This window comes from Crinia signifera, chromosome 2 (genome assembly GCF_055691185.1).
Source record: "Crinia signifera chromosome 2, ASM5569118v1, whole genome shotgun sequence".
Classification (NCBI taxonomy): domain Eukaryota; kingdom Metazoa; phylum Chordata; class Amphibia; order Anura; family Myobatrachidae; genus Crinia; species Crinia signifera.
Window position 1 is genome coordinate 186,185,155 of NC_139218.1, and position 19,793 is coordinate 186,204,947.

Sequence of the window (19,793 nt, forward strand, 5' to 3'; positions counted from 1 at the left end):
ACAACATGGCTTTCCAACTTTTTCCTGAAACAGTGTTTTATATCTGTGATAAATCCACATAAAGATCCAGCAGAAGCAGTCATTACATTAATAATCTTTAATCAAACGAGTCCCTTTCTTTCATATATACAAAAGGTAAAGACAGTTTAACACATTCCCCGTCAAGAGGGTTCTGTAATGCAGGACTAATAAAAGCAAGTCCACATTACTAGCTGTGTGGTCTCTGCCCCAGCAATTAGGCTCTTCTCTGAAGAGGTGGTGTCTGCACTAGTTTCCTGCTGAAGGAAGGAGTCCAAATAGGAGTGCCAAGCATATATGCACCTGCCAGTAAGATTACTTCTTCTGGGTTTTCTTAATTAAAGCCATTCTCTGCGGAAGACAGAAGTATATTAGGCAAACACTGATATAGCAATTGTCAAGGAGGTGACACGTAGCGTTGAATTTCAAAAGTAAAAGGTTTCATTATCTGAAAGTAGCAACAATTACATAATGTTTTCTTATCCTTGCCTACATATTTGCTGTAATGTATGGCTAGAAAGTACATGAAAGTTTTACTTTACAGCAGGGATGGGGAACCTTTGGCCCGCCAACTGTTGATGAACTACACATCCCAGTAGCCCTGCTACAGTTTTGCTATTTGGCCATGCTAGAACTGTTGCAGGGCATGCTAGGAAGCTGGAGGGCCAAATGTTCCCCGGGTGTGGTATAACACACCGACAGGCGGGATTCCGACAGTCATTAGCCCGACATCGGAATCCCGACGCACAGCAGGGGGGAGCACAATGCGCTCACCACCTATTTTATTCTCCCTCTATGGGGGTCATGGACCCCCACGAGGGAACAGTCGGGATTCCGACGTCGGGGTAATGACTGTCAGAATCCCGACTGACGGTGAGTCGTTCGGCACCCAGGTTCCCCACCCCTGCCTTACTAGAACAGTTTAAAAAATAAAAAAGTGATGTGACCCAAATGTGCCCATAATTAACATTTAGGTCTTTCAACAGGATAATTCCCCATTTAAGAAAATTTACTTTCACTTCTCAATGGAATGATCATCTGCCTTCCATACCCACTTAAACCCTTTCCTTTGGATCCACTAGAAGAGAATAGTTCATCATGGGACAGTTAAAGAGAATGCTATGGATTATGTTCACAGAAGATCAAGATAAATGCTGGATGTTGGTAAAGTTTAAACATAGGACTGAAAATATAAAACAGGTTGCACACCATATTTTGTCAAAATAAATTACAAAATTTGTTTTCAGGGAGATGCTGCTGCTGCCATGGCCACATCGTTCAGCAGCACGAGTGGCCATTCACCTTTCCGCTTGCTGAAGAGATCAGCAGGCTCGGTGAGCGACCCGCAGGCAGAAGCAATGGATTATCATCATGCCTACACTGGATAAGTTGTTAAATGACTGGTCGTTCCGATTGGTCATAGCATCTAAAAACTCTTACTGTGTGTAGACAGGATGACTATGCAATCCTTTAGAGTTGGTAATAACCAGGTATGCTCTGATACTTTAAAGGGAGAGAGACAATCGTGTTACCTGTTTGTGAGCCTCAGTTGTACATGCTTTTTTATATGGCCTGATCTCTTCTGATCCAAACCCGGGAATCCACATATTCCATTGTCTGTCTGAGATTGGAGAAGAATGTTAAACTTATTTCTGGCACATCTATAACATTTAAACCTAAATCTACTATTCTGGCACATTGCACCCACCAAAGGTAAACATTCAATTCTTGTTTACCAAGAAACAATCACACAGCTTCAAAGAGCATAAGAAATCCTGGAATCTGGAGTGCCCTGAAGATATAACACACATCTAATGCAGTGATTGATGATGATGCTGGTCACAATTACACTGGCGTTATGCAGATCTAATTGGCACACTGGGTTTTTCTAATGCTACTGCCCATGTAAGAGATGCCATTTGGATGACAGCAGGAACACTTATGATGTAGTGTAACTGATAGGATTATGACATTTACAAGTCCTTTGTTTTTCTACATTCTTGTTAGAAATGACATTCGAAATTGTATGTCTTGGGGAAGATAGCATCGCCCACAGTGCACTTGTGTACAGAAGTAGCTAGATAAGTGCTTTTTGGTAAAATTTGTTCTAATAAAATTTTTTTTTTTTGTATTCTATTTGTATGCTGTATTTAATATGGTTTCTAGTATTCACAAGTGGCAGCCAAATGTCACGCAACTTGTTTATAGTGGCACAGGGAGTTTTTCATACTTGTCCGTTTCCAGCGACCATCTTCTAGCTTCACTTTTGTTTGCTCATTGCGGACTATGTTTCCATTTCAAATGTACAAATAAATTCCCTCGCTGTAGCCCTGACCATTCCAAAAACCATCAGCTGTGAGGAGAGGCTACAGTGCCTCTTAATGCTTTCCTAGTACAATTATATATACACACACACACACACACACACACACACACACACACACTAGAAAAGCTTGGACCACCACAGCAATGGGTACATGTACATGAGTCATTATATAGAATATATACAAAATTCAGGCAAGATTGTGGGTCAGATAAATGTAAAAAAGGTATACATTCAAATACACAAAGCAGCATAAAGAAAAATTGACCATCAATTCATGACGAGGTAGTAATGGTCGATCTGATGATGCCAAATGGCCACAATGTCTGAATTTTGACAGATTTACAGCAAGATGACAAAAAATAATAATTATCCTGAAATAGTTGTAGCCATTCGGCAACAATATAGATAAAGGAAGGATTATAATTATCAGTTCTTATTAAGGGGGAGTCCTTTGCATGTAAAGACAGTCTCTGGGGATCCATGAATGCTATAGGTACGGTGTTCCAAATAAGTTGGAAATGGTGGCATGATTAATGGATCTGCAAAAAAGCACCCTCCTGCAATGGCTCCCAGTGACTACCTTCACATGCAAACGACTGCTTTGCTAACAGGACTCCCCCTTTATAAGAACTGATAACTATTTCCCTCATACTTATGCTGGGTTAAATGCTTTATAAACGGTCAACAAACTCCAACTTAAACCAGTATAAAGCTGCGCGCACACACTTGGCGATCTATCTGCAATGCTGCAGGAGGATGATTTAGTGCATACATACTGAACGATATTGGCCAATGGCGTCACCGGGAACCCAGCTCAGTTCATGTGATTGCTGACAATATTGTCTGATTCAGCTGCATGTAGATGAGGTGTCGCTAACCATATATCGATCATTGTGTACCAAGAAAAAACATTTGGGCTAACGCCAATGGTTGACTTATTTCCAACTGTTACCATTGATTCCAGCAGCCACCATTATTTATGCAATTGCTCACCATCCTGCATTGTACGTGTTTATCTAAAGCAATGTTTAGGTTTTTATAACGCATTCGATTTTTAACAGCAAAGCATCCAAATGCATTGAAATTAGTATGAAACATGTTCAATGGCCCCCAAATGGCATTTTTGAGGCTGTACCACCCCCACTATCAACGCGAACCCGAAGCGCAGCGAGCCCGCGAGGGGCGGCGGTACGCGTCCTACGACCTTTTCATACCCCCACTATCCACGTCGGTGTGGAGTTGAGAATACAAAGTGTGGCGAGCGCAGCAAGCCACCGAGCCCGAAGCATGGTGAGCGCAGCAAGCCCCGCGAGGGGACGCAGATACCTTCACAGGTATCCGCGTCCCCTCGCGGGCTTCACAGGTGTCCGCTCGCTGCGCTCGCCACACTTTCTATTCTCAACTCCATACCGACGTGGATAGTGGGGGTATGAAAAGGTCATAGGACGCATACCGCTGCGCTCGCCACGCTTCGGGTTTGCGTTGATAGTGGGGGTGGTACAGCCTCAACTGTATGGAGTTGAGAATAGAAAGTGTGGCGAGCGCAGCGAGCCCGAAGCGTGGCGAGCGGACACCTGTGAAGCCCGCGAGGGGACGCGGATACCTGTGAAGGTATCCGCGTCCCCTCGCGGGGCTCGCTGCGCTCACCACGCTTCGGGCTCGGTGGCTCGCCACACTTTCTATTCTCAACTCCACACCGACGTGGATAGTGGGGGTATGAAAAGGTCGTAGGACGCGTACCGCCTCGCCACGCTTCGGGTTCGCGTTGATAGTGGGGGTGGTACAGCCTCAAAAATGCCATTTTGGGGCCATTGAACATGTTTCATAATAATTTCAATGCATTTGGATGCTTTTCTGTTAAAAATCGCATGCGATCAAATCGCATGCGATTTTGTAAAAAACGTTAAAAACCTGCAAAAATCGCATCCCATCGCATGCCACTATATATGGTATGTGATGGGAGCCGTGATAATCCACAAGTACCACGTTTTCTTTTGGTACATGGGTAGTTTCACTGTGGCACGCTATGCTACATGGTCAGCGTTGTGTCCCTGCGGCTTACCGAGCCAACATGAATTAGAGCCAGGGTTTCTTATACCCATACTTAAACATCTACCATCAGGGTAGTTAAATGCTCCTCTATACTCCCCAGATACAACACATCACCAAGTTATTTGAGGTCATTAGATTTGGTCAATTCAAAAGTTCGGCATGAAATAATAAAACAAAATAATATAGAACTGTTATACAAAATAAGGAACATATACCTAGATGAAGCTGTACATCCTTAACTTCCAGGGTGTTTGATTTGCGATGCCGTGCTAACTGGCAGGCTGCAGAGACCACGCTCTCAATGAAATCATCTGCTATTTGCAGCAGCATCTACAAAGGAAAGAAATCATAAAATCACCAAAACTAACGAGAAGAGAAAGTTCCTTTTTTTTTTTTTTATGTAGATTTCTGCTCACCTCCTCCACATCTTCATCCAGCTGTTCATTTGGGTCCACTTCTCTGACCAAATCATGAAGCTTCTTCTTGGTCAGAACCTGCCAGGTAGAAATGGAAATAATTAGGATAATTGCCTTCACCGTTTAGTTAGTAATCCTTGTATCCAAGATAGCGGAACCCATCTTACGATTTCTCTTGTGTACATTTCATATATTAGACTGTAGACAGGTAAATTATTAACCACGTACTCTTGTGAGAAGATCCATTAAATATGCATCACTGGCAAGGGCCGACAAAACATTATACTCAAGTCAATTTTTCTTCCAGTTTGTTATACATTCAAACGCTTTGAATGAATCATGAGATTGTACAGTTTCTCCCATATATAAGGAAACAAGATGCCTCAGCCAAGTGAAAATTGTCATTATTGCAAAGTAGCTTATTGCAGATGAACTACAATAATAAAAATAAGCAGGATGAGAACTGGGGAAACCGGAAGTATAAATGGAATTAAAGCAGCCATAGTGTAAGGTTTTATTCCATTTTAGTGGAATTTAGAATTATTTCTAGCAGTAGCTGCAAATTCTTAATCATTAAAAATATTTAAACACACTTCTCCACAGTGAAGAACATTGTTATACAAAATTTCATGTACCCCGCTTATGCTTGAGGTACACTCACCTGGTTAGCATCGGGACTTGCACGGCCTCCTCCTGAAGCAGTGCCAGACACTTTGTTACTCACAGTACTGTTAGGCATGGTTTGCTCCTGTTTTACTGTGGTTGAGGTAGACATGGAGGTGGGAGAGGAGAAGCTGGACAGGTTGATGAGCGTGGAAGCTCCAAATTGGTTCATAATCTGGAGTGCTTTTCCCCTTAGCTCACTCAATCGGGATACGTCAGATCGCTGCTTCGGAGTGTGGGGCCCAGGCCCAAGAAGCTGTTGTGGACATAAAAAGATTATTGTGGCATGAACGGTTACGCTCAGAGAAGAGCAACTTTCTTGGTATAAATAAATCTTTAGAGCAGGTAGCAGCAAAACATGGTCGTCTCACAGCTAAAAATAAAATTATAGGTACATGGCGACATGCTACTTCCGGTTTCTACGCTCGGTAAACTATCTAAAATAAACTAACTTAACTCCATGCCAACATGGATAGTTCATACCCCCACTATCCATGTTGGCATGGAGTTGATTTTAGATAGCGTGGCAAGGTAGCGAGCCACCGAGCCCGCAGCGTGGGCGAGTGAAGCGAGCCCCGCAAGGGGACTCAGACGCACAGCGCCATTTACATGTGAATATTTGAATATGCCTATATTGTGCACAATTTAATATTCCATTATTATGACTCAGGATTTGTTTTCCCAGGACTCATTGGCTACTCTGCAATTATTTAAGGAACTACCATTTAAAATAAAAACCATCATATTTGGGATAAATTAACTAGAATGGGAACACTGTTACTTCCAACTCATTAACTCACATCAAATTATGTGATAGTTCAAATATTCTCTGTAAATATGCCTGCACTATATAAATAACTGTGGGGTAGATGTATGAAGCAGTGATAACGGAGGAGAAGTGATACAGTGCCTGGTATGTTATCAATGGCCAATCAGCTCCTGACTTAAGTTACAGGGTGGGTTTAAAAAGGGACTGTTTGGAGCTAATTGGCTGGTGATAAAGTACCAGGCACTGTATCACTTCTCCTCCCTTGTCACTGCTTTATAGAACTACCTCTGTATCTGAAGTCTGCACAGCACCATAAGCCCTACTTTTTCACACAGGCTGAACAGTAAGGGGGGGTACACACCAGAACGATTAGGGCTCAATTCCATCAATCTGGATCCAATTCCGACCGATTGGATGCAGATTGTATGTAGATTGGGCATGTTTAAGTCCAATTCCGATCCGATTCCAATCCGATGCGCGTCCCCGCTGTCGTTTGGTCGTTTTACAGATCCTACCTGCTGCAGTGAGGATCTGTAAAAGATCCATTCAACTGGATACAGACTCAGATCGGATTGGGATCAAATTGGATGCAGATCGTTAGCAGATTGTTAGCAGATTGTGTGCTCCAACAGATCGTGCGAAAATCACACAATCTGCTAACAATCTGCTAACAATCAGGATCGTTCTGGTGTGTACCTGGCCTAAGACTATAGAGACCAGTTGTGTTAAACCAGCACACTGCCCAATGCTCATCTATCTCACTACTTGCTAATGATCACAAATTAGTCTCCAGTGCTAATGCCATGTTGTATGCAACTGTATGCCTATAGCTCACTTGCATATGGTCTCCAGAAAAATAGGCACTATCTGACAATAATTGTGACAATGTAACATACAATTTACTTGAAACTGACTTTTCTTAGGAAAAGTCTATTTAAGAAATGATCTGCAAAATTAAAAACTGGTTCTCATATTATATAAACGGGCCGATTTAATTAGCTGTGGGTTGGGGCTAAGAACACTAGGTTCCTGTCCGAAAACACACATCCGACCGAACCAACCAGAATAAGGCCCTAAGTGTAAATAGATCCAAAAATGATATACATAATATCTGCGTGTGGTATAACTAGCCAACAACCGTGAGATCTATTGTCAGTATATGGACATCGGAATCCTGGCCGCCGGTACTCCGACAGAGAGGCAATCACAAAAAAAAGCCTCGCTCCTCTCGCCACAGGTTCTATTCTGCCTCTATGGGGGTCCTGGATCCCACGTGGGAGAATAGCTCCTGTTGGTTGGGATCCTGACTGTCGGAATCTTGACGTCAGGGTTACTGACTGTTGGGATCCCAACAGTCAGCCAGTCATCCAGCACCCCAATATCTATCTACTGAGCTAGTCTATATACTAGATAGATCGATAGATAAAACAAGAAAACAGCAGCAGCATTCTAAAATCAATTAATAAATAAACAATTTAATACAGCATCATGGTCAATGTTTTATCACTGTTGCCAAGGAGATTACATGCTCATTACCGCAGGGAAAAGTAAATGATCACTGCCGCAGGGGGAGGTAAATGATTTTATTGTGGGGAGGAGAGGCACTGCGGAGGTGCAGTCTTTGACAGCATTAGAGACCCTGCGCCCGTCCGACACTAGAGGTACAGGAGTAGATATAGAGTGTCTTCGACATTTTTGGAGGGGCACAGGGTCGCTGTAATGCTGTCAGAGACAATGTGCCTCCGCGATACCGCTCCCCTCCAACTCATTAACGCTTTCAAAACATTTTTATCAGCGCTATAATACTGCGGTGTTGATGTGATAATAGCACGATACTCTGCCCAGCACTAATAGATATATAGATAGAGCTACACATCTATAATTAAATACACACACACACACACACACACACACACACACTGTATTAACATACATACATTAAATAATTAAATAAAGCATCTTACAATGCTATGAATTTGTTGCAACCCTTTTGCTAGGCTACTAATGGCACTTCTATTACTACCGACAAGCAGCTGCCTCTGCTCTCAGGGCCTGATTTGGAAATAAAGCAAGTAGGAGGGCCGCATACACTTATCCAATTTGGGCTGATTTTGCCCAATTCTGATGGATCAGGCAGAACAATTGGCCCAAATCGGATGTGTTTGACAACTCATCCCACCCGATGCAGAGACCATAGACCTGTGTGCATCGGGTCAGACCCGACAGATTGAACCTGCTGCAGGTTCAATCTGTTGGATTGGACCCATCAGCGGCACATCGCTGGTGCTTTTCAGCACCCGCAATGTATGCGGTCAGATTCCAAGGTGTGTGCCAGCGGTACCGCACTGCTGGTGCACACCTTTCTGCATATCCTACCTCCAGACAGGGGGTGCTGAGCGACAGCGTGAGGTTAAGTGGGGCAGGAGGCGGGTGCTGAACATAAGGACAGGCACGCAGGGCAGCGGCGGTTATTAGAATGTTAGAAAACAGTGTCAAATGACTAGCCGGACTCGAATTGGCTGAGAGCTCTCTCAGCCAATCAGAGGCCAGCCAGCCATTTGACACTTTTATTTTGATACTTGGCGCTGATCACCGCCCGCTGCCGCTCAGCACCTGCCATGCGCCTCACCGCAGCTCCCCGGTCACATGTGATAAATCGCATCCGATTTATCACATGTAAAAACGTGCACATCAAGTGCCAAATTGTACGTAAAGCTCCTGGGAAGCTGCCGGGCGGCTCAAATGAGAATTGGGTCCTAATGTATGGGGGCCATAACTTTGTATGGGAAACAAACCTTGTTCAATTCAAAAGGAGCAAATACATTTAGATATATTTTCTGTGCAGGCAAAATACTGGCTGCTTATGGATGTAGCCCACAAATATCAGTCAGCTTTATTTTCCACTGCAATTTAGATTTCAGTTCGGACAGACCCCACCCAAATGTAATCTCTCTGCACATGTTATATCTGCCCACCTGCAGTGCAACATAGTCCCAGGTGCAGTCATTTTGGACCTTTTATATTAGATCATACAAAATATCACCCAATGTGTATGCTCCAAGTGATGAACAATTCACGCTCCAGCGGGATGTTAAAGACCCCCACCCAGACATCTGCAAGCAGCTCAACCTGATAGTATCATCAGCAGCTGCATGTTCGGCTGGGGTCCCGGTGAGGTCACTAAAAGATATAATTAATGTATTTAGCACTATATAATTTGTCCCTTGGCACCGCTGATAGCGTTAATGAAATTGGAGGTGCTGCAAATCACCCAATGAGTAAGCACCTTTAGATTAGCACCCCAATCTTCCTGGTTGGAACGGAAATCTTGTGATGTATGGTAGCAAAAGACATTTAACATTTGTCCGCAAACACTGGAAACCAACAAAAAAAAATATGGAGATTCACCCAATATGGTTAAATTCATTTAATTTAATCAGTTTATCTGAACAACCCTTTTTGACCATTTTCTGGCTTTTGGGAGCAAATGGTTGATTCTGATTTGTTTAAATCAGAAAGATTTGAAAGAATCTTATATTGTGCCTAAGCAAGAGGAGGTAGCACATTGAAGTTTTTCATAAAAAGGTCTATAATCAAATTCTATGCAAAAATAAAAACATAATCAAAGCACAGCAAAATATTCTAACGCTCCGTACACACAGAGCAATATGATTGCTGAGCAATATATTTCTCAGTGTCCCATTTTCATCAGCTACCAGAGATGTTCGCTGATTAAAGGGAAACTCTCTGAAGGGGGAAGTTGCTGGTTGCAGGAGCATGCTCCTCTGACCAGCAACCACCCCAGGGCTGGTTGTGGGAGCGCGACAGTTGCCCCGTACACACCTCGTTATGATCGCTCGGTAGCCATAACCCCCCTGATTATGACTGAAATTGCCCTGTGTGTACGAGGCTTAAGTGTACCAGCATCTGCTATGGTAGAGGAAACTTCCTACACTGCAATTCCTCTTATACCCTTTTTCCACTGCTGCTAAAACCCGGGTTATAGCAGTGATAACCAGGGCCGTTGCTCTGTGGAAAAGAGTTAATTCTGGTCCAGTGACCTGGAATCCAATCCAGGCTAGATTGCAGGGTTGGTCCCAGGAAGGACCCAGGTTAAAAGGCAGGGAAAATGGATAAACCAGGTCACCAGACCCCGCTCCCATTTACAAACCAGAGAGATCCACAGAGACGCTGATTTCTGCAGGACGGACACTGATTTGGGGTTGCACAACGTGACATAATCTGTACTGCTGTTGCACTACCCCACCCTGGAATAATCCAGGTCAGAGCCTGTGGAAAGGGGCCAGTCCCGGAACTGAATTTCCAACACAAGGCGCAATTCTAGGATGCCATTTGAACTTTTTAGTTTGTTTCTTTGGGCTTTGCAATAAGATGCACACTCCCGCGTAGTTCATATTGCTAGCCAAAAAAAGTATGTGCAGGCAGTACTTTTTGTGCTAAATCACATCTAGTTCAAATCGTAGGTTGTTGTAGCATATTGCTTGCATTAGATGCGATGCAATCTAGTACAAAAAACATCTAGCAGAAAATGTACTGTGTGTTGGCACCTTTAAGGTGCGTACACACGGGCTATAATCGCTGGCAATATGGTTGCTGAGCGACTATATTGCCAGCGATTGGAGTGTGCACCGGTGATAAATCGCTGGGTGCGCGCTCCCGTTTTTAGCCCCCTTATGATCACTGGTCACAGGAGCTTGCTCCTGCGACCAGCTGATTCCATTTGCAGCTCCCCCGGCAGGGGTTTCCTTCCATCTCTGGCTATTACTAGCAATATATTGCCCCCGTGTTTACACAGCTTTAGACTGCAGTGTACATGTCATGCAAGTTAAAAAATTTACAATGATACAGCTTCCGCAAAATACTCATCTCAGTGTATAGAGGCAATTCAACAGTTTTAACAGACATGATAATTAATGGGCGCCTAAAGGAGCAATTCAATTATTCCAGGCACTGATTAATTATCACACTTATTAGACCAGGTTTAGCATGTATTTATTTCTTACAGTTTCTTATATAGCGCATACATATTCCGCAGCGCTTACCGTAGTAGAAAAATGCATCTAAAGTCCTGCTGAGGGCACCCAAACCAGTGTTTTTGCACATTGCTGCCGCAAGCAGAAATGCATCTCCTGCAATACTCACACCCAAATGAAGTAATAATTTACTTGCTCTGTCAGGCACAATCTAGTGGTGGTCATGGAGAATATACAATTTAATTCCCCCTAAAATGTATTAACAGCAAAACATACATTTCAAACCCTGGTTATAAAACAGTCACTTTTGCATTTCTATTTTACTGTCACTGTGGGTTAACATATGCACTGAAGACTCTGTGAAACCAATCATGCTGCTTTCACACCCCAAAAACGGCATGGACCCGATATTTTTAAACGTTTCTAAAAACGGGTCAGACAGCTAAAACCCCTTTCACACCGCATATATTTAAACGGTATTTCAATGCCGTTTTTGTCCCTTCACAACATTGAACTTGTTTAAACCCATAGAAAACAGTGGATGAAAGAAGAAAAAAAAAAGTCTCTGAAACGGGTAAAACACTGCTTTATTACCGTTTAGCAATACCAGTATTATAGAACCGGTAAATTCACTCTGCGCCTTTCAGACTGCTCATATCACCGTTTTTGAAACTGTAAAAAAAACTGCAAAATACCGGGTAAAAAGTGCAGTCTGAAAGGGGTATCACTATCATTTGGTAAATATATAAAGTCTACTTATGTAGTAACAAGTTTTCCAGGATGCGAGGGAATGTTGCTGCCAGTACATGCAATGTCCACACTGCCAAATACCTACCCAGACAACGGCCAACTTCATGCATGTGTCAAAGGAGAATATATAAACTATAAAGAGCTTTATACCAAAAATGTAAGTTATGAATAACTATGGGCCTTATTCTGGTCGGTGCGGCCGGATCCGATTATGCGGCCAGGACCGTGCGTGCGAAACCCCGCCTTCCATACGGATCGCCAACTCCGTCCGTACGCGGTAAGAAGCTGGCCGAACGGACCGCACGTGTATTTTACACGGAATACGCCTCCATCTAAGGGAACCTGCCCCATCATTCGATGGTCGCAGACCATCAAATGCAGGACCGAGTGCTCCACCAGCTCCCGCAACCTCAGACCACACGGACATTTCTCCGTGCAAAAGCAGGGATCTGGGCGGGCAGCTGACATTCGGCGATGTCATATGTCCGCCCCCTACACGTGCGTCACAGCCGCATTACCATACGTACGCCCAGCGTTTTCATGGGAACGCCCATGAAACACGGGGCGTATGCATATGGTAATGAGCCCAAATAGCCCTTCACGCCCCTCTCCACCCCCTGTTCGGAGTGTTCACATATCATGCGGGATTTGGCCGTACGCCCCGCTCGCACATGCGCAGAGACGCCTCTGCACATGAGCAAACAAAAAACATCGGCGGGCCGAACGCACGCCGATATATCCGCACCAACCAGAATAAGGGCCCTATATGTTGCCTGTTTACTAATCTGTTCAATATGTAGTCAGGTGCAGATGCATACCCTTTATTAAATGTAAAGACTTGGTTATACAAATTAAAAGAGAAGGTATCTACAGTATTCTCGTTCAAGAAGGTAAAATCCTATTCTTGTCAGTATTGATGTAATTATGCACAGTTTAAAAATTGTGTTGTAGTTTATATTAACCGTACACTTATTAAATGATATAGTTCACCTTAAAGCAATGGTGATACTGGGTGTAGTAACACAATAGCATGGTGCACTATGGCAGATACTCAGCATAAATATATAGTGAAGCATGTTCATTTTAGTATACACACATTATTGCACTGTGGTTGGTTAATAAGGCTGTACAGCATAGAGATACTAGGTATCACTATACAGTGGCTCATGCTCACACGCTTCTTACTTACAGCCAGCTGAGTATCTAGCTCTGTAATGACATCGCACACGGCGGTGGGACCGCTGAGCAAACACGTCATGGTCACCGGCCTTCTGCGGACAACAACAGCATAAGGTTTGTACAAAATGTGGGTGTGCAAGAGACAAGCAAAACATACTGGGCAACATTTATAGGAAGAAAACAGATGATTGGTCAAAACCTAAATCCGACTAAACAAAATTAGCATACAACATTTTTAAGAGAAGAAGTTTACATTTTTTTGGAACACTATCAATCTGTTCAAAACCCACTTTGTGTCAGTTCTTGCACAAAAAATAAACAAAAAGAAAAGGAGTAATTGGGGCCAAAACATCAGTAACCAGACATAAAAAGGATTTAACGGTTCTCAAATACACCCATACATTGGAGAGAGATATTTTTGAAAGTAGGAATTTAATTCAAAGGTTCTCATTTTTACTAGTAACAGGTAAAGGAAATATTGTTCTTTCATTGAAAGGTCTGAAAACCATCTTATTGTTACCAAACACTGGAAATCTACAGCCCAAGCTGATTTGCTAAATATATGTGGGACAATTGCTTGGTGGGAATAAGCAGTCAGTGAACCTTGCACACTGCAGATTTAAAAGAAAAATAAATAAAATGTGCCATTCACAGAAGTGGCCAAATTGACTAATGATCTATGGACTCTAGGAAAGTCAGGAGAGGGAATGTCATGTGCCTTTTCTTTTCTACCATTCAAGTATATCAAATTGGGTCTTAAAAAAAAAAAGTGTCTCTCCATTCTTGGGTGCTGCCGCCACCCTGTTTATAATCATTCACCACTAAGGAGGGTACCCAGCATGATTATTAGTAAGGAGTGCAGAGTCATAATATAATATATAACGGCTACAGCACCCAATCTCGCACCCTTCGGCAGATGAATTCTCCAAAAATTGCTTGCAACCCTATAGAGCAGCGAGCACTTTTTACTGAATTCTATCCACTATAAACTGCATCCCATGCCATGATGATTCACACTCGCAAACCATCCACAGCTAATCAAATCAACCCCTATAAGTTTTATTCGCTAAAGTCTGAGTGCCAACCATACCACCATTGGAATATATATACACACACACATATATATATATATATATATATATATATATACACACATATATACACACACACATATACACACACACACACACATATATATACACACATACATACATATACACACACACACACACACACACACACACACACACACACACACACACACACACACACACGCGATGTTGTTTTTCTACAAATGTTGCCCAGTATTGCCGACAGCTCCTGCATGTGGAAGTGCAGCCTAATTACCACCTTAACTTCCTACGAACACCGAGGACTGCTGTAGCCTCTCTACCTAGGTAACAGAGACTCCACCAACTAAAACCAAGACAGCAGCGGGCAGGATCTTGCAGCAGCCCATCCTTACTGCTTCTTACTACGTTGTTGTGTGACATTACTATGCACATCCGGGCTACAGTGAGAGCGGTGTAACACCGGCAGCCAGAGGGCCGCCCTGTGACCTCAGCACGGGGTTCCCCAGCCCGCACGGACGGACGGAGCAGCGCCTCCTAGTACCGGCGGTCACACTCACACAGGACACAGCTGGCAGCGCTCTCACCTACTACCGTGCGTACTCCGCTAGTCCGCTCTTTCTCACCCGCCGGAAATACGTCACGCATGCTCCGGTGCCTGCACATGCGCAGTCACCTCTCAGTAGGTGAGGTTCCTGTTTTTCTCCCGGTCGCCTCCCCCGTAAGGCCGTAACCCTGTATACGCCTTTTACTACGCACACTACGAGCGAGGCGAGCTACCGTGGCTGCTATGTGCTGCTGTACGGTCAGCAATCCCAGCCAAAGGGCCCCACCCCGTTATACACATCACCCTCCATTCTACGCGAGCGAGTGACAGCCTGGCGCGCTGGTTGACTTCCCATAATGCTTTGTTCATTTGCATATATTTACATATTGTTAATTTTGTCCCAAAGATTTTCTTCCTGCTTATAGTAGCTGTGTAGCAATGATGGAGTTTTATAGCATGGTGTCACATGTTCCCCTTAACTCCCTCTGTATGCAGGCATAGTACTGCACGGCACAGGGCAGGGTCGCCCTAAGTCAGGGCGCAGCTGTGTAGCTGCTGGTCGCTCTGTCGCATAGGCCTCCGTTAAAAAGGGCTTGTGCCGTGCATGGCACATCATGGGCTCCTTGCAGGGGACCGTGGTGCGGAATCGATATCAAGAGATTTCGGAAGCATAATTTTTGTTACCAGGACTGCTTGTGAGTGATTCTCCGGGCGTCCTAATTATGTATTGTGCAAATATAGAAGAAAACTAAAGTTCTATACAACACTAGTCCAAAAGTTCCCAATCTTTATTGATTCACGGCACACTAGAGAATCAGAATTTTTTCACGGCACCCCTAGGTCCAAAAAAAATTAATTAGATTGGGTTTATATGCGATTCTTAGAGGCAGTTATGTGGTAAAGGGCAGGATTTGCTTCTGTTTGTACACATTCTATGATTGGCAGCCACCAGCACTGGCTTTGCTCCTAAATAATTAACCATTATTAGTTTGAGTTGGTCCTGGACCACCAAGCCGCGGCACCCCTGCATGTGTCCCGAGGCACCCCAGGGAGCCGCGGCACACAGTTTGGGAACCACTGCTAGTCATTAGTCATGGGCAAGACGGTTCATTGGAATGAGTTGAGCCGCACGGCTCAGTGAAGTGTGTTGAGCCAGTGACTCGGCTCTCGAGTCACTACTCATATGTAATTACAGGCACAGGGAGACAGTGCAGGGCACACAGCACACTCAGGGACTTGCAGAGTCCCTGTACCCCAGTGTGTGCTGTGTGCCGGCAGACAGGAAGTTATGTAGGGTACACACCAGGACGACCCGCTCACGATGCACATCGTGAGCGGGTCGTCAGTGGCTCGTCCGACCCGCTCACGGTGACGCGAGGGGCACGACCCGCTCACGATGTGCACCGTGAGCGGGTCCGATCTGATGGCGACCCGCACCCGGCTGTATGGTCGTCATTGAGATCCTACCTGCAGCAGGTAGGATCTCAATAACGACCGACCGACCCGCGGGACCGCGCATCGGATCGGTATCGGTCCACACCAGGACAGAAAAGGGCCCAATCAGCACACAATCTACATCCAATTGGTCGGAATTGGATCTAGATTGAGGGGGATCGGGCCCTAGTCGTCCTGGTGTGTACCCAGCATAAGTTAGTGGCTGGGCTCATGAGTAGTGTGGAATTGCAGGCACAGGGAGACAGTGCACGGCTCCCAGCATAGACTTAACTTGGACTCAGCTGTTACTGCAGTGCACTCTCCTTTCTCCTGCAGAGCCTGACGATTCAGAGAGGAGGGGCTGAGCTTACTTTGCTATAATGCTGCTGCTTTTGCCTCAGCTCTTGCCACAGCGACTAACTCGAATCATGTATTCAGCTTAATGGTTCGAGTCACTGAGTCGAGGCAGCGATTCACTAGCCACCCCCACCAGTCACGGACAAAACGATTGAAATGAGTTGAGACAGCAGGCTCAGCTCAGTGGAGTGTGTTGAATCCGTGATTTAGCTCTCGGGTTCGATTCCCTACTCATTTGGTTTTGCAGGCACAGAGAGACAGTGCAGGGCTCACAGCATACTCAGGGAGTTGCACAGTCTCAGCCACTCAGTGTGCTGGAAGACAGGAAGTGAGACAGTGGCTGAGGCTGAGCTCGCAACTCATTTAGAATTGCAGGCACAGAGAGAGACAGCGCTGGGCTCACAACACATTAATACCCCTTTTTCACCAAAAACCCTGGTCCGACCCTGGTCTTTGAACGCTGGAGTTTCCAGGGTCTGACCCTGCATTATACTGCATTTACACAGCACTTCGACCTGGGTCGGACCTGTATCTGCACCATTTACACTGAACCTGGGTCAGCCCTGCCTTTCCTTGTTGATATATATATATATATATAGATATCTATAGATATATATCTATAGATATCTATATATAGATATATATATATCTATCTATAGATAGATATATATATATATCTATATAGATATATAGATATATCTATATATCAGAGGCGCTGGAACGTTTTTAGGTTGGGGGGGGGCAAGATATAATCTCATTTTGGCGCCCCCTAAATTGCTATATGTTACCCCCGGGCACTATACACACTGGCAGCGGCATATATGCATGGGCATTATACACAGGGCAGCGGCATATATGCGTGGGTATTATACACAAGGCAGCGGCATTTACGTATGGGCATTATACACAGGGCAGTGGCATATACACGTGGGCATTATACACCGGGCAGCGGCATATACATGTGGCCAGAGACACCAGGACTGACATTAATCCAGGGGTTGTCATTTACTCGTAAAAAGTGGAAAAAGTGGCAGTGTCACCCCCAAACAGATTTATGTGATTTTGTCTGATTATGATAATCAGACATAATTACATAAACCTGTTTGGGTGTGAATCCAGGGGTAAATGACAACCCCTGGATGTGTCAGTCACTGGGGAAGGGAGGGTGAGAGAAGCAGCATTGGCGGGCGCACATCTTCCCTGCCACCCGCCCGGCTATATTACTGATTAATCAGCTGCCCACCCGCCCGCCAGGCTATATAACTGATTTATTATCAGCCGCCCGCCCCTATATTACTTATGTATTATCATCCGCCCGCCCGCCCTCCTATATTACATACCAGGCGCCGGGGATGGCTGCTGCTGCTGCCGCCGGGGAGATGTGTAGAAGACGCGCCCGCCAATCACAGTGTATGTGGAGGGGATGCGCCGGCAGTGATTGGCTGGTGCGTCTTATGCACATCTCCCCGGCGGCAGCAGCAGCCATCCCCGGCGCCTGGTATGAAATATAGGCGGCCGGGCGGATGATACTTCTTTAATATAGGCGGGCGGGCGGCTGTAATATAGGCGGGTGGGCCGGACATACTGGCGCCTCAGTAATTTTGGGGGGGGGCAAGCTGCCCCCTCGCCCCCCCGTTCCGGCGCCACTGCTATATATATATCTATATATATAGATCTATATATCTATATATATATAGATCTATATATATCTATCTATATAGTTTGGAGGGGGTAGAGGGGGGGAAGCTGTCCCCGGGTGCTGTGAGGGTAGAGGGGGGAAGCTGTCCCCGGGTGCTGTGAGGGTAGAGGGGGGAAGCTGTCCCCGGGTGCTGTGAGGGTAGAGGGGGGAAGCTGTCCCCGGGTGCTGTGGGGGTAGAGGGGAGAAGCTGTCCCCGGGTGCTGTGGGGGTAGAGGGGGGAAGCTGTCCCCGGGTGCTGTGAGGAGGAGGGGGGTCCCTGCGGCTGCTGAGGGGAGAGGGGGTACCTGTCAGCCTGACACTATGATTGCCGCCGCTGCTGTATCTCCCCCCGGCGGCCGGTCCTTGCGGCGGATGGACAGTCAGTGTCGGCGGTCCCTCTGGCGCAGGGGAAATAGTACTATCCAGAGGGACCGCCGACACTGACTGTCCATCCGCCGCAAGGATTTCCCCTGCGCCAGAGGGACCGCCGACACTGACTCTCCATCCGCCGCAAGGACCGGCCGCCGGGGGGAGATACATCAGTGGCAGCGCCGTGTCAGGCTGGCCGCTGACAGGTACCCCATCTCCCCTCAGTAGCCGCAGGGACCCCCCTCCTCCCGCAGCATCTGGGGACAGCTTCCCCAGCGCTGCACGCTGTGGACCCGCTGCGGGTGCCTGGACCCGCTGCGGGTGCCTGCACCCGCAGCGGGACCATTTACACCGCCATTTACACGGGTCCCATCCGGGTTCTACCCAGGTCAGGACCTGGGTAGAGGACCCGTGTAAATGGACACGGATACCCCCCATTTACACCGCCGAGGATCTGGGTCTGACCCGCCGCTGACCCGGATTTTTCGGCGGTGTAAAAGGGGTATTAGTGAGTTGCGGAGGCTCAGTTTAATAGTGATTGTGCAGTGCTTATGCAATGATTGTTAATAATATACTAACATAGATTCAGTGTTACGTTTATATATTATTAATAATCATTGGTTGCATCTCAGTTACTAAATATGCACAAAAACATTCTCTTCTCAGCCAGAGTTAAACAGCCACACTGCTACTGCTGCTGTCTCGACTCATCCAACAGTGTCTTGATTCATGCACCCAGCTTAATGATTCGAGTCATTCGATTATGCCCAGTGTGACTATGGACTCGGAGTGGAGTATAGGGATGGCCATTGGCACATCCCCCATCGATGGTTGCCATCGATGGCTATAAACCATTCTACCTCACACCATCGATGGTTCCTGCCATCGCTTAGCCGCAAATGTGCAGAGCAACGGGACGGGTCGCTGCGGGCAGCCTGCCCGGCTGGGATCCGTGCGCATGCCCATAAGAAACTTTAGCCATCAATCCAGTTTAAGTTTCTTTTGCGCTTGCGCGCACCTCCCGGCGGGCCGCCCGCAGCGCCGCCACTGGACGCAATGAGGCTGCGCATGCGCCCCCATCGATGGCATATAACTATTCGACCATCCACTATCGATGCCCAAAACATCGAGCACTAGGTCCCAACCATCGATGTTTTGGAACATCGATAGT

The 19,793-nt window shown here is 45.7% G+C and overlaps 1 protein-coding gene and 1 non-coding gene across 3 annotated transcripts; one reads left to right on the top strand and one right to left on the bottom strand.

Moving 5' to 3' along the window:
• Positions 1 to 82: 82 nt before the first annotated feature.
• Positions 83 to 15,106, bottom strand: TAF12 (TATA-box binding protein associated factor 12). 2 transcript variants are annotated; one of them, XM_083173338.1, is made up of 7 exons: positions 14,825 to 15,106; positions 13,178 to 13,259; positions 5,474 to 5,731; positions 4,813 to 4,890; positions 4,612 to 4,726; positions 1,551 to 1,639; positions 83 to 369 (listed from the first exon to the last, which is right to left on the bottom strand). In XM_083173338.1, exons 2-7 carry the CDS (start codon positions 13,244 to 13,246, stop codon positions 334 to 336), a joined length of 645 nt encoding a protein of 214 aa, XP_083029464.1. In that variant the 5' UTR covers positions 13,247 to 13,259; positions 14,825 to 15,106; the 3' UTR covers positions 83 to 333. The 2 variants fall into 2 exon arrangements, with proteins under 2 accessions (XP_083029464.1, XP_083029465.1); XM_083173339.1 differs by lacking the exon at positions 13,178 to 13,259 and having other exon boundaries at positions 14,825 to 15,100.
• A 262-nt stretch (positions 15,107 to 15,368) lies between these two features.
• Positions 15,369 to 15,503, top strand: LOC146061860 (U11 spliceosomal RNA). The gene has a single exon (XR_014471304.1). It is a non-coding gene; the product is annotated as a U11 spliceosomal RNA (small nuclear RNA).
• The last annotated feature ends 4,290 nt before the right edge of the window (positions 15,504 to 19,793 follow it).

What these genes read in the sequence shown, in the direction of transcription:
- TAF12 (XM_083173338.1), bottom strand. Translation starts at nt 13,246, where the DNA reads ATGACGTGTTTGCTCAGCGGTCCCACCGCCGTGTGCGATGTCATTACA. An exon ending in GGATGTACAGCTTCATCTAG is followed by an intron (nt 1,640 to 4,611) that starts GTATATGTTCCT and finishes CTCCAATCTCAG; the next exon opens with ACAGACAATGGAATATGTGG. An exon ending in CAACTGAGGCTCACAAACAG is followed by an intron (nt 370 to 1,550) that starts GTAACACGATTG and finishes TGTCTTCCGCAG; the next exon opens with AGAATGGCTTTAATTAAGAA.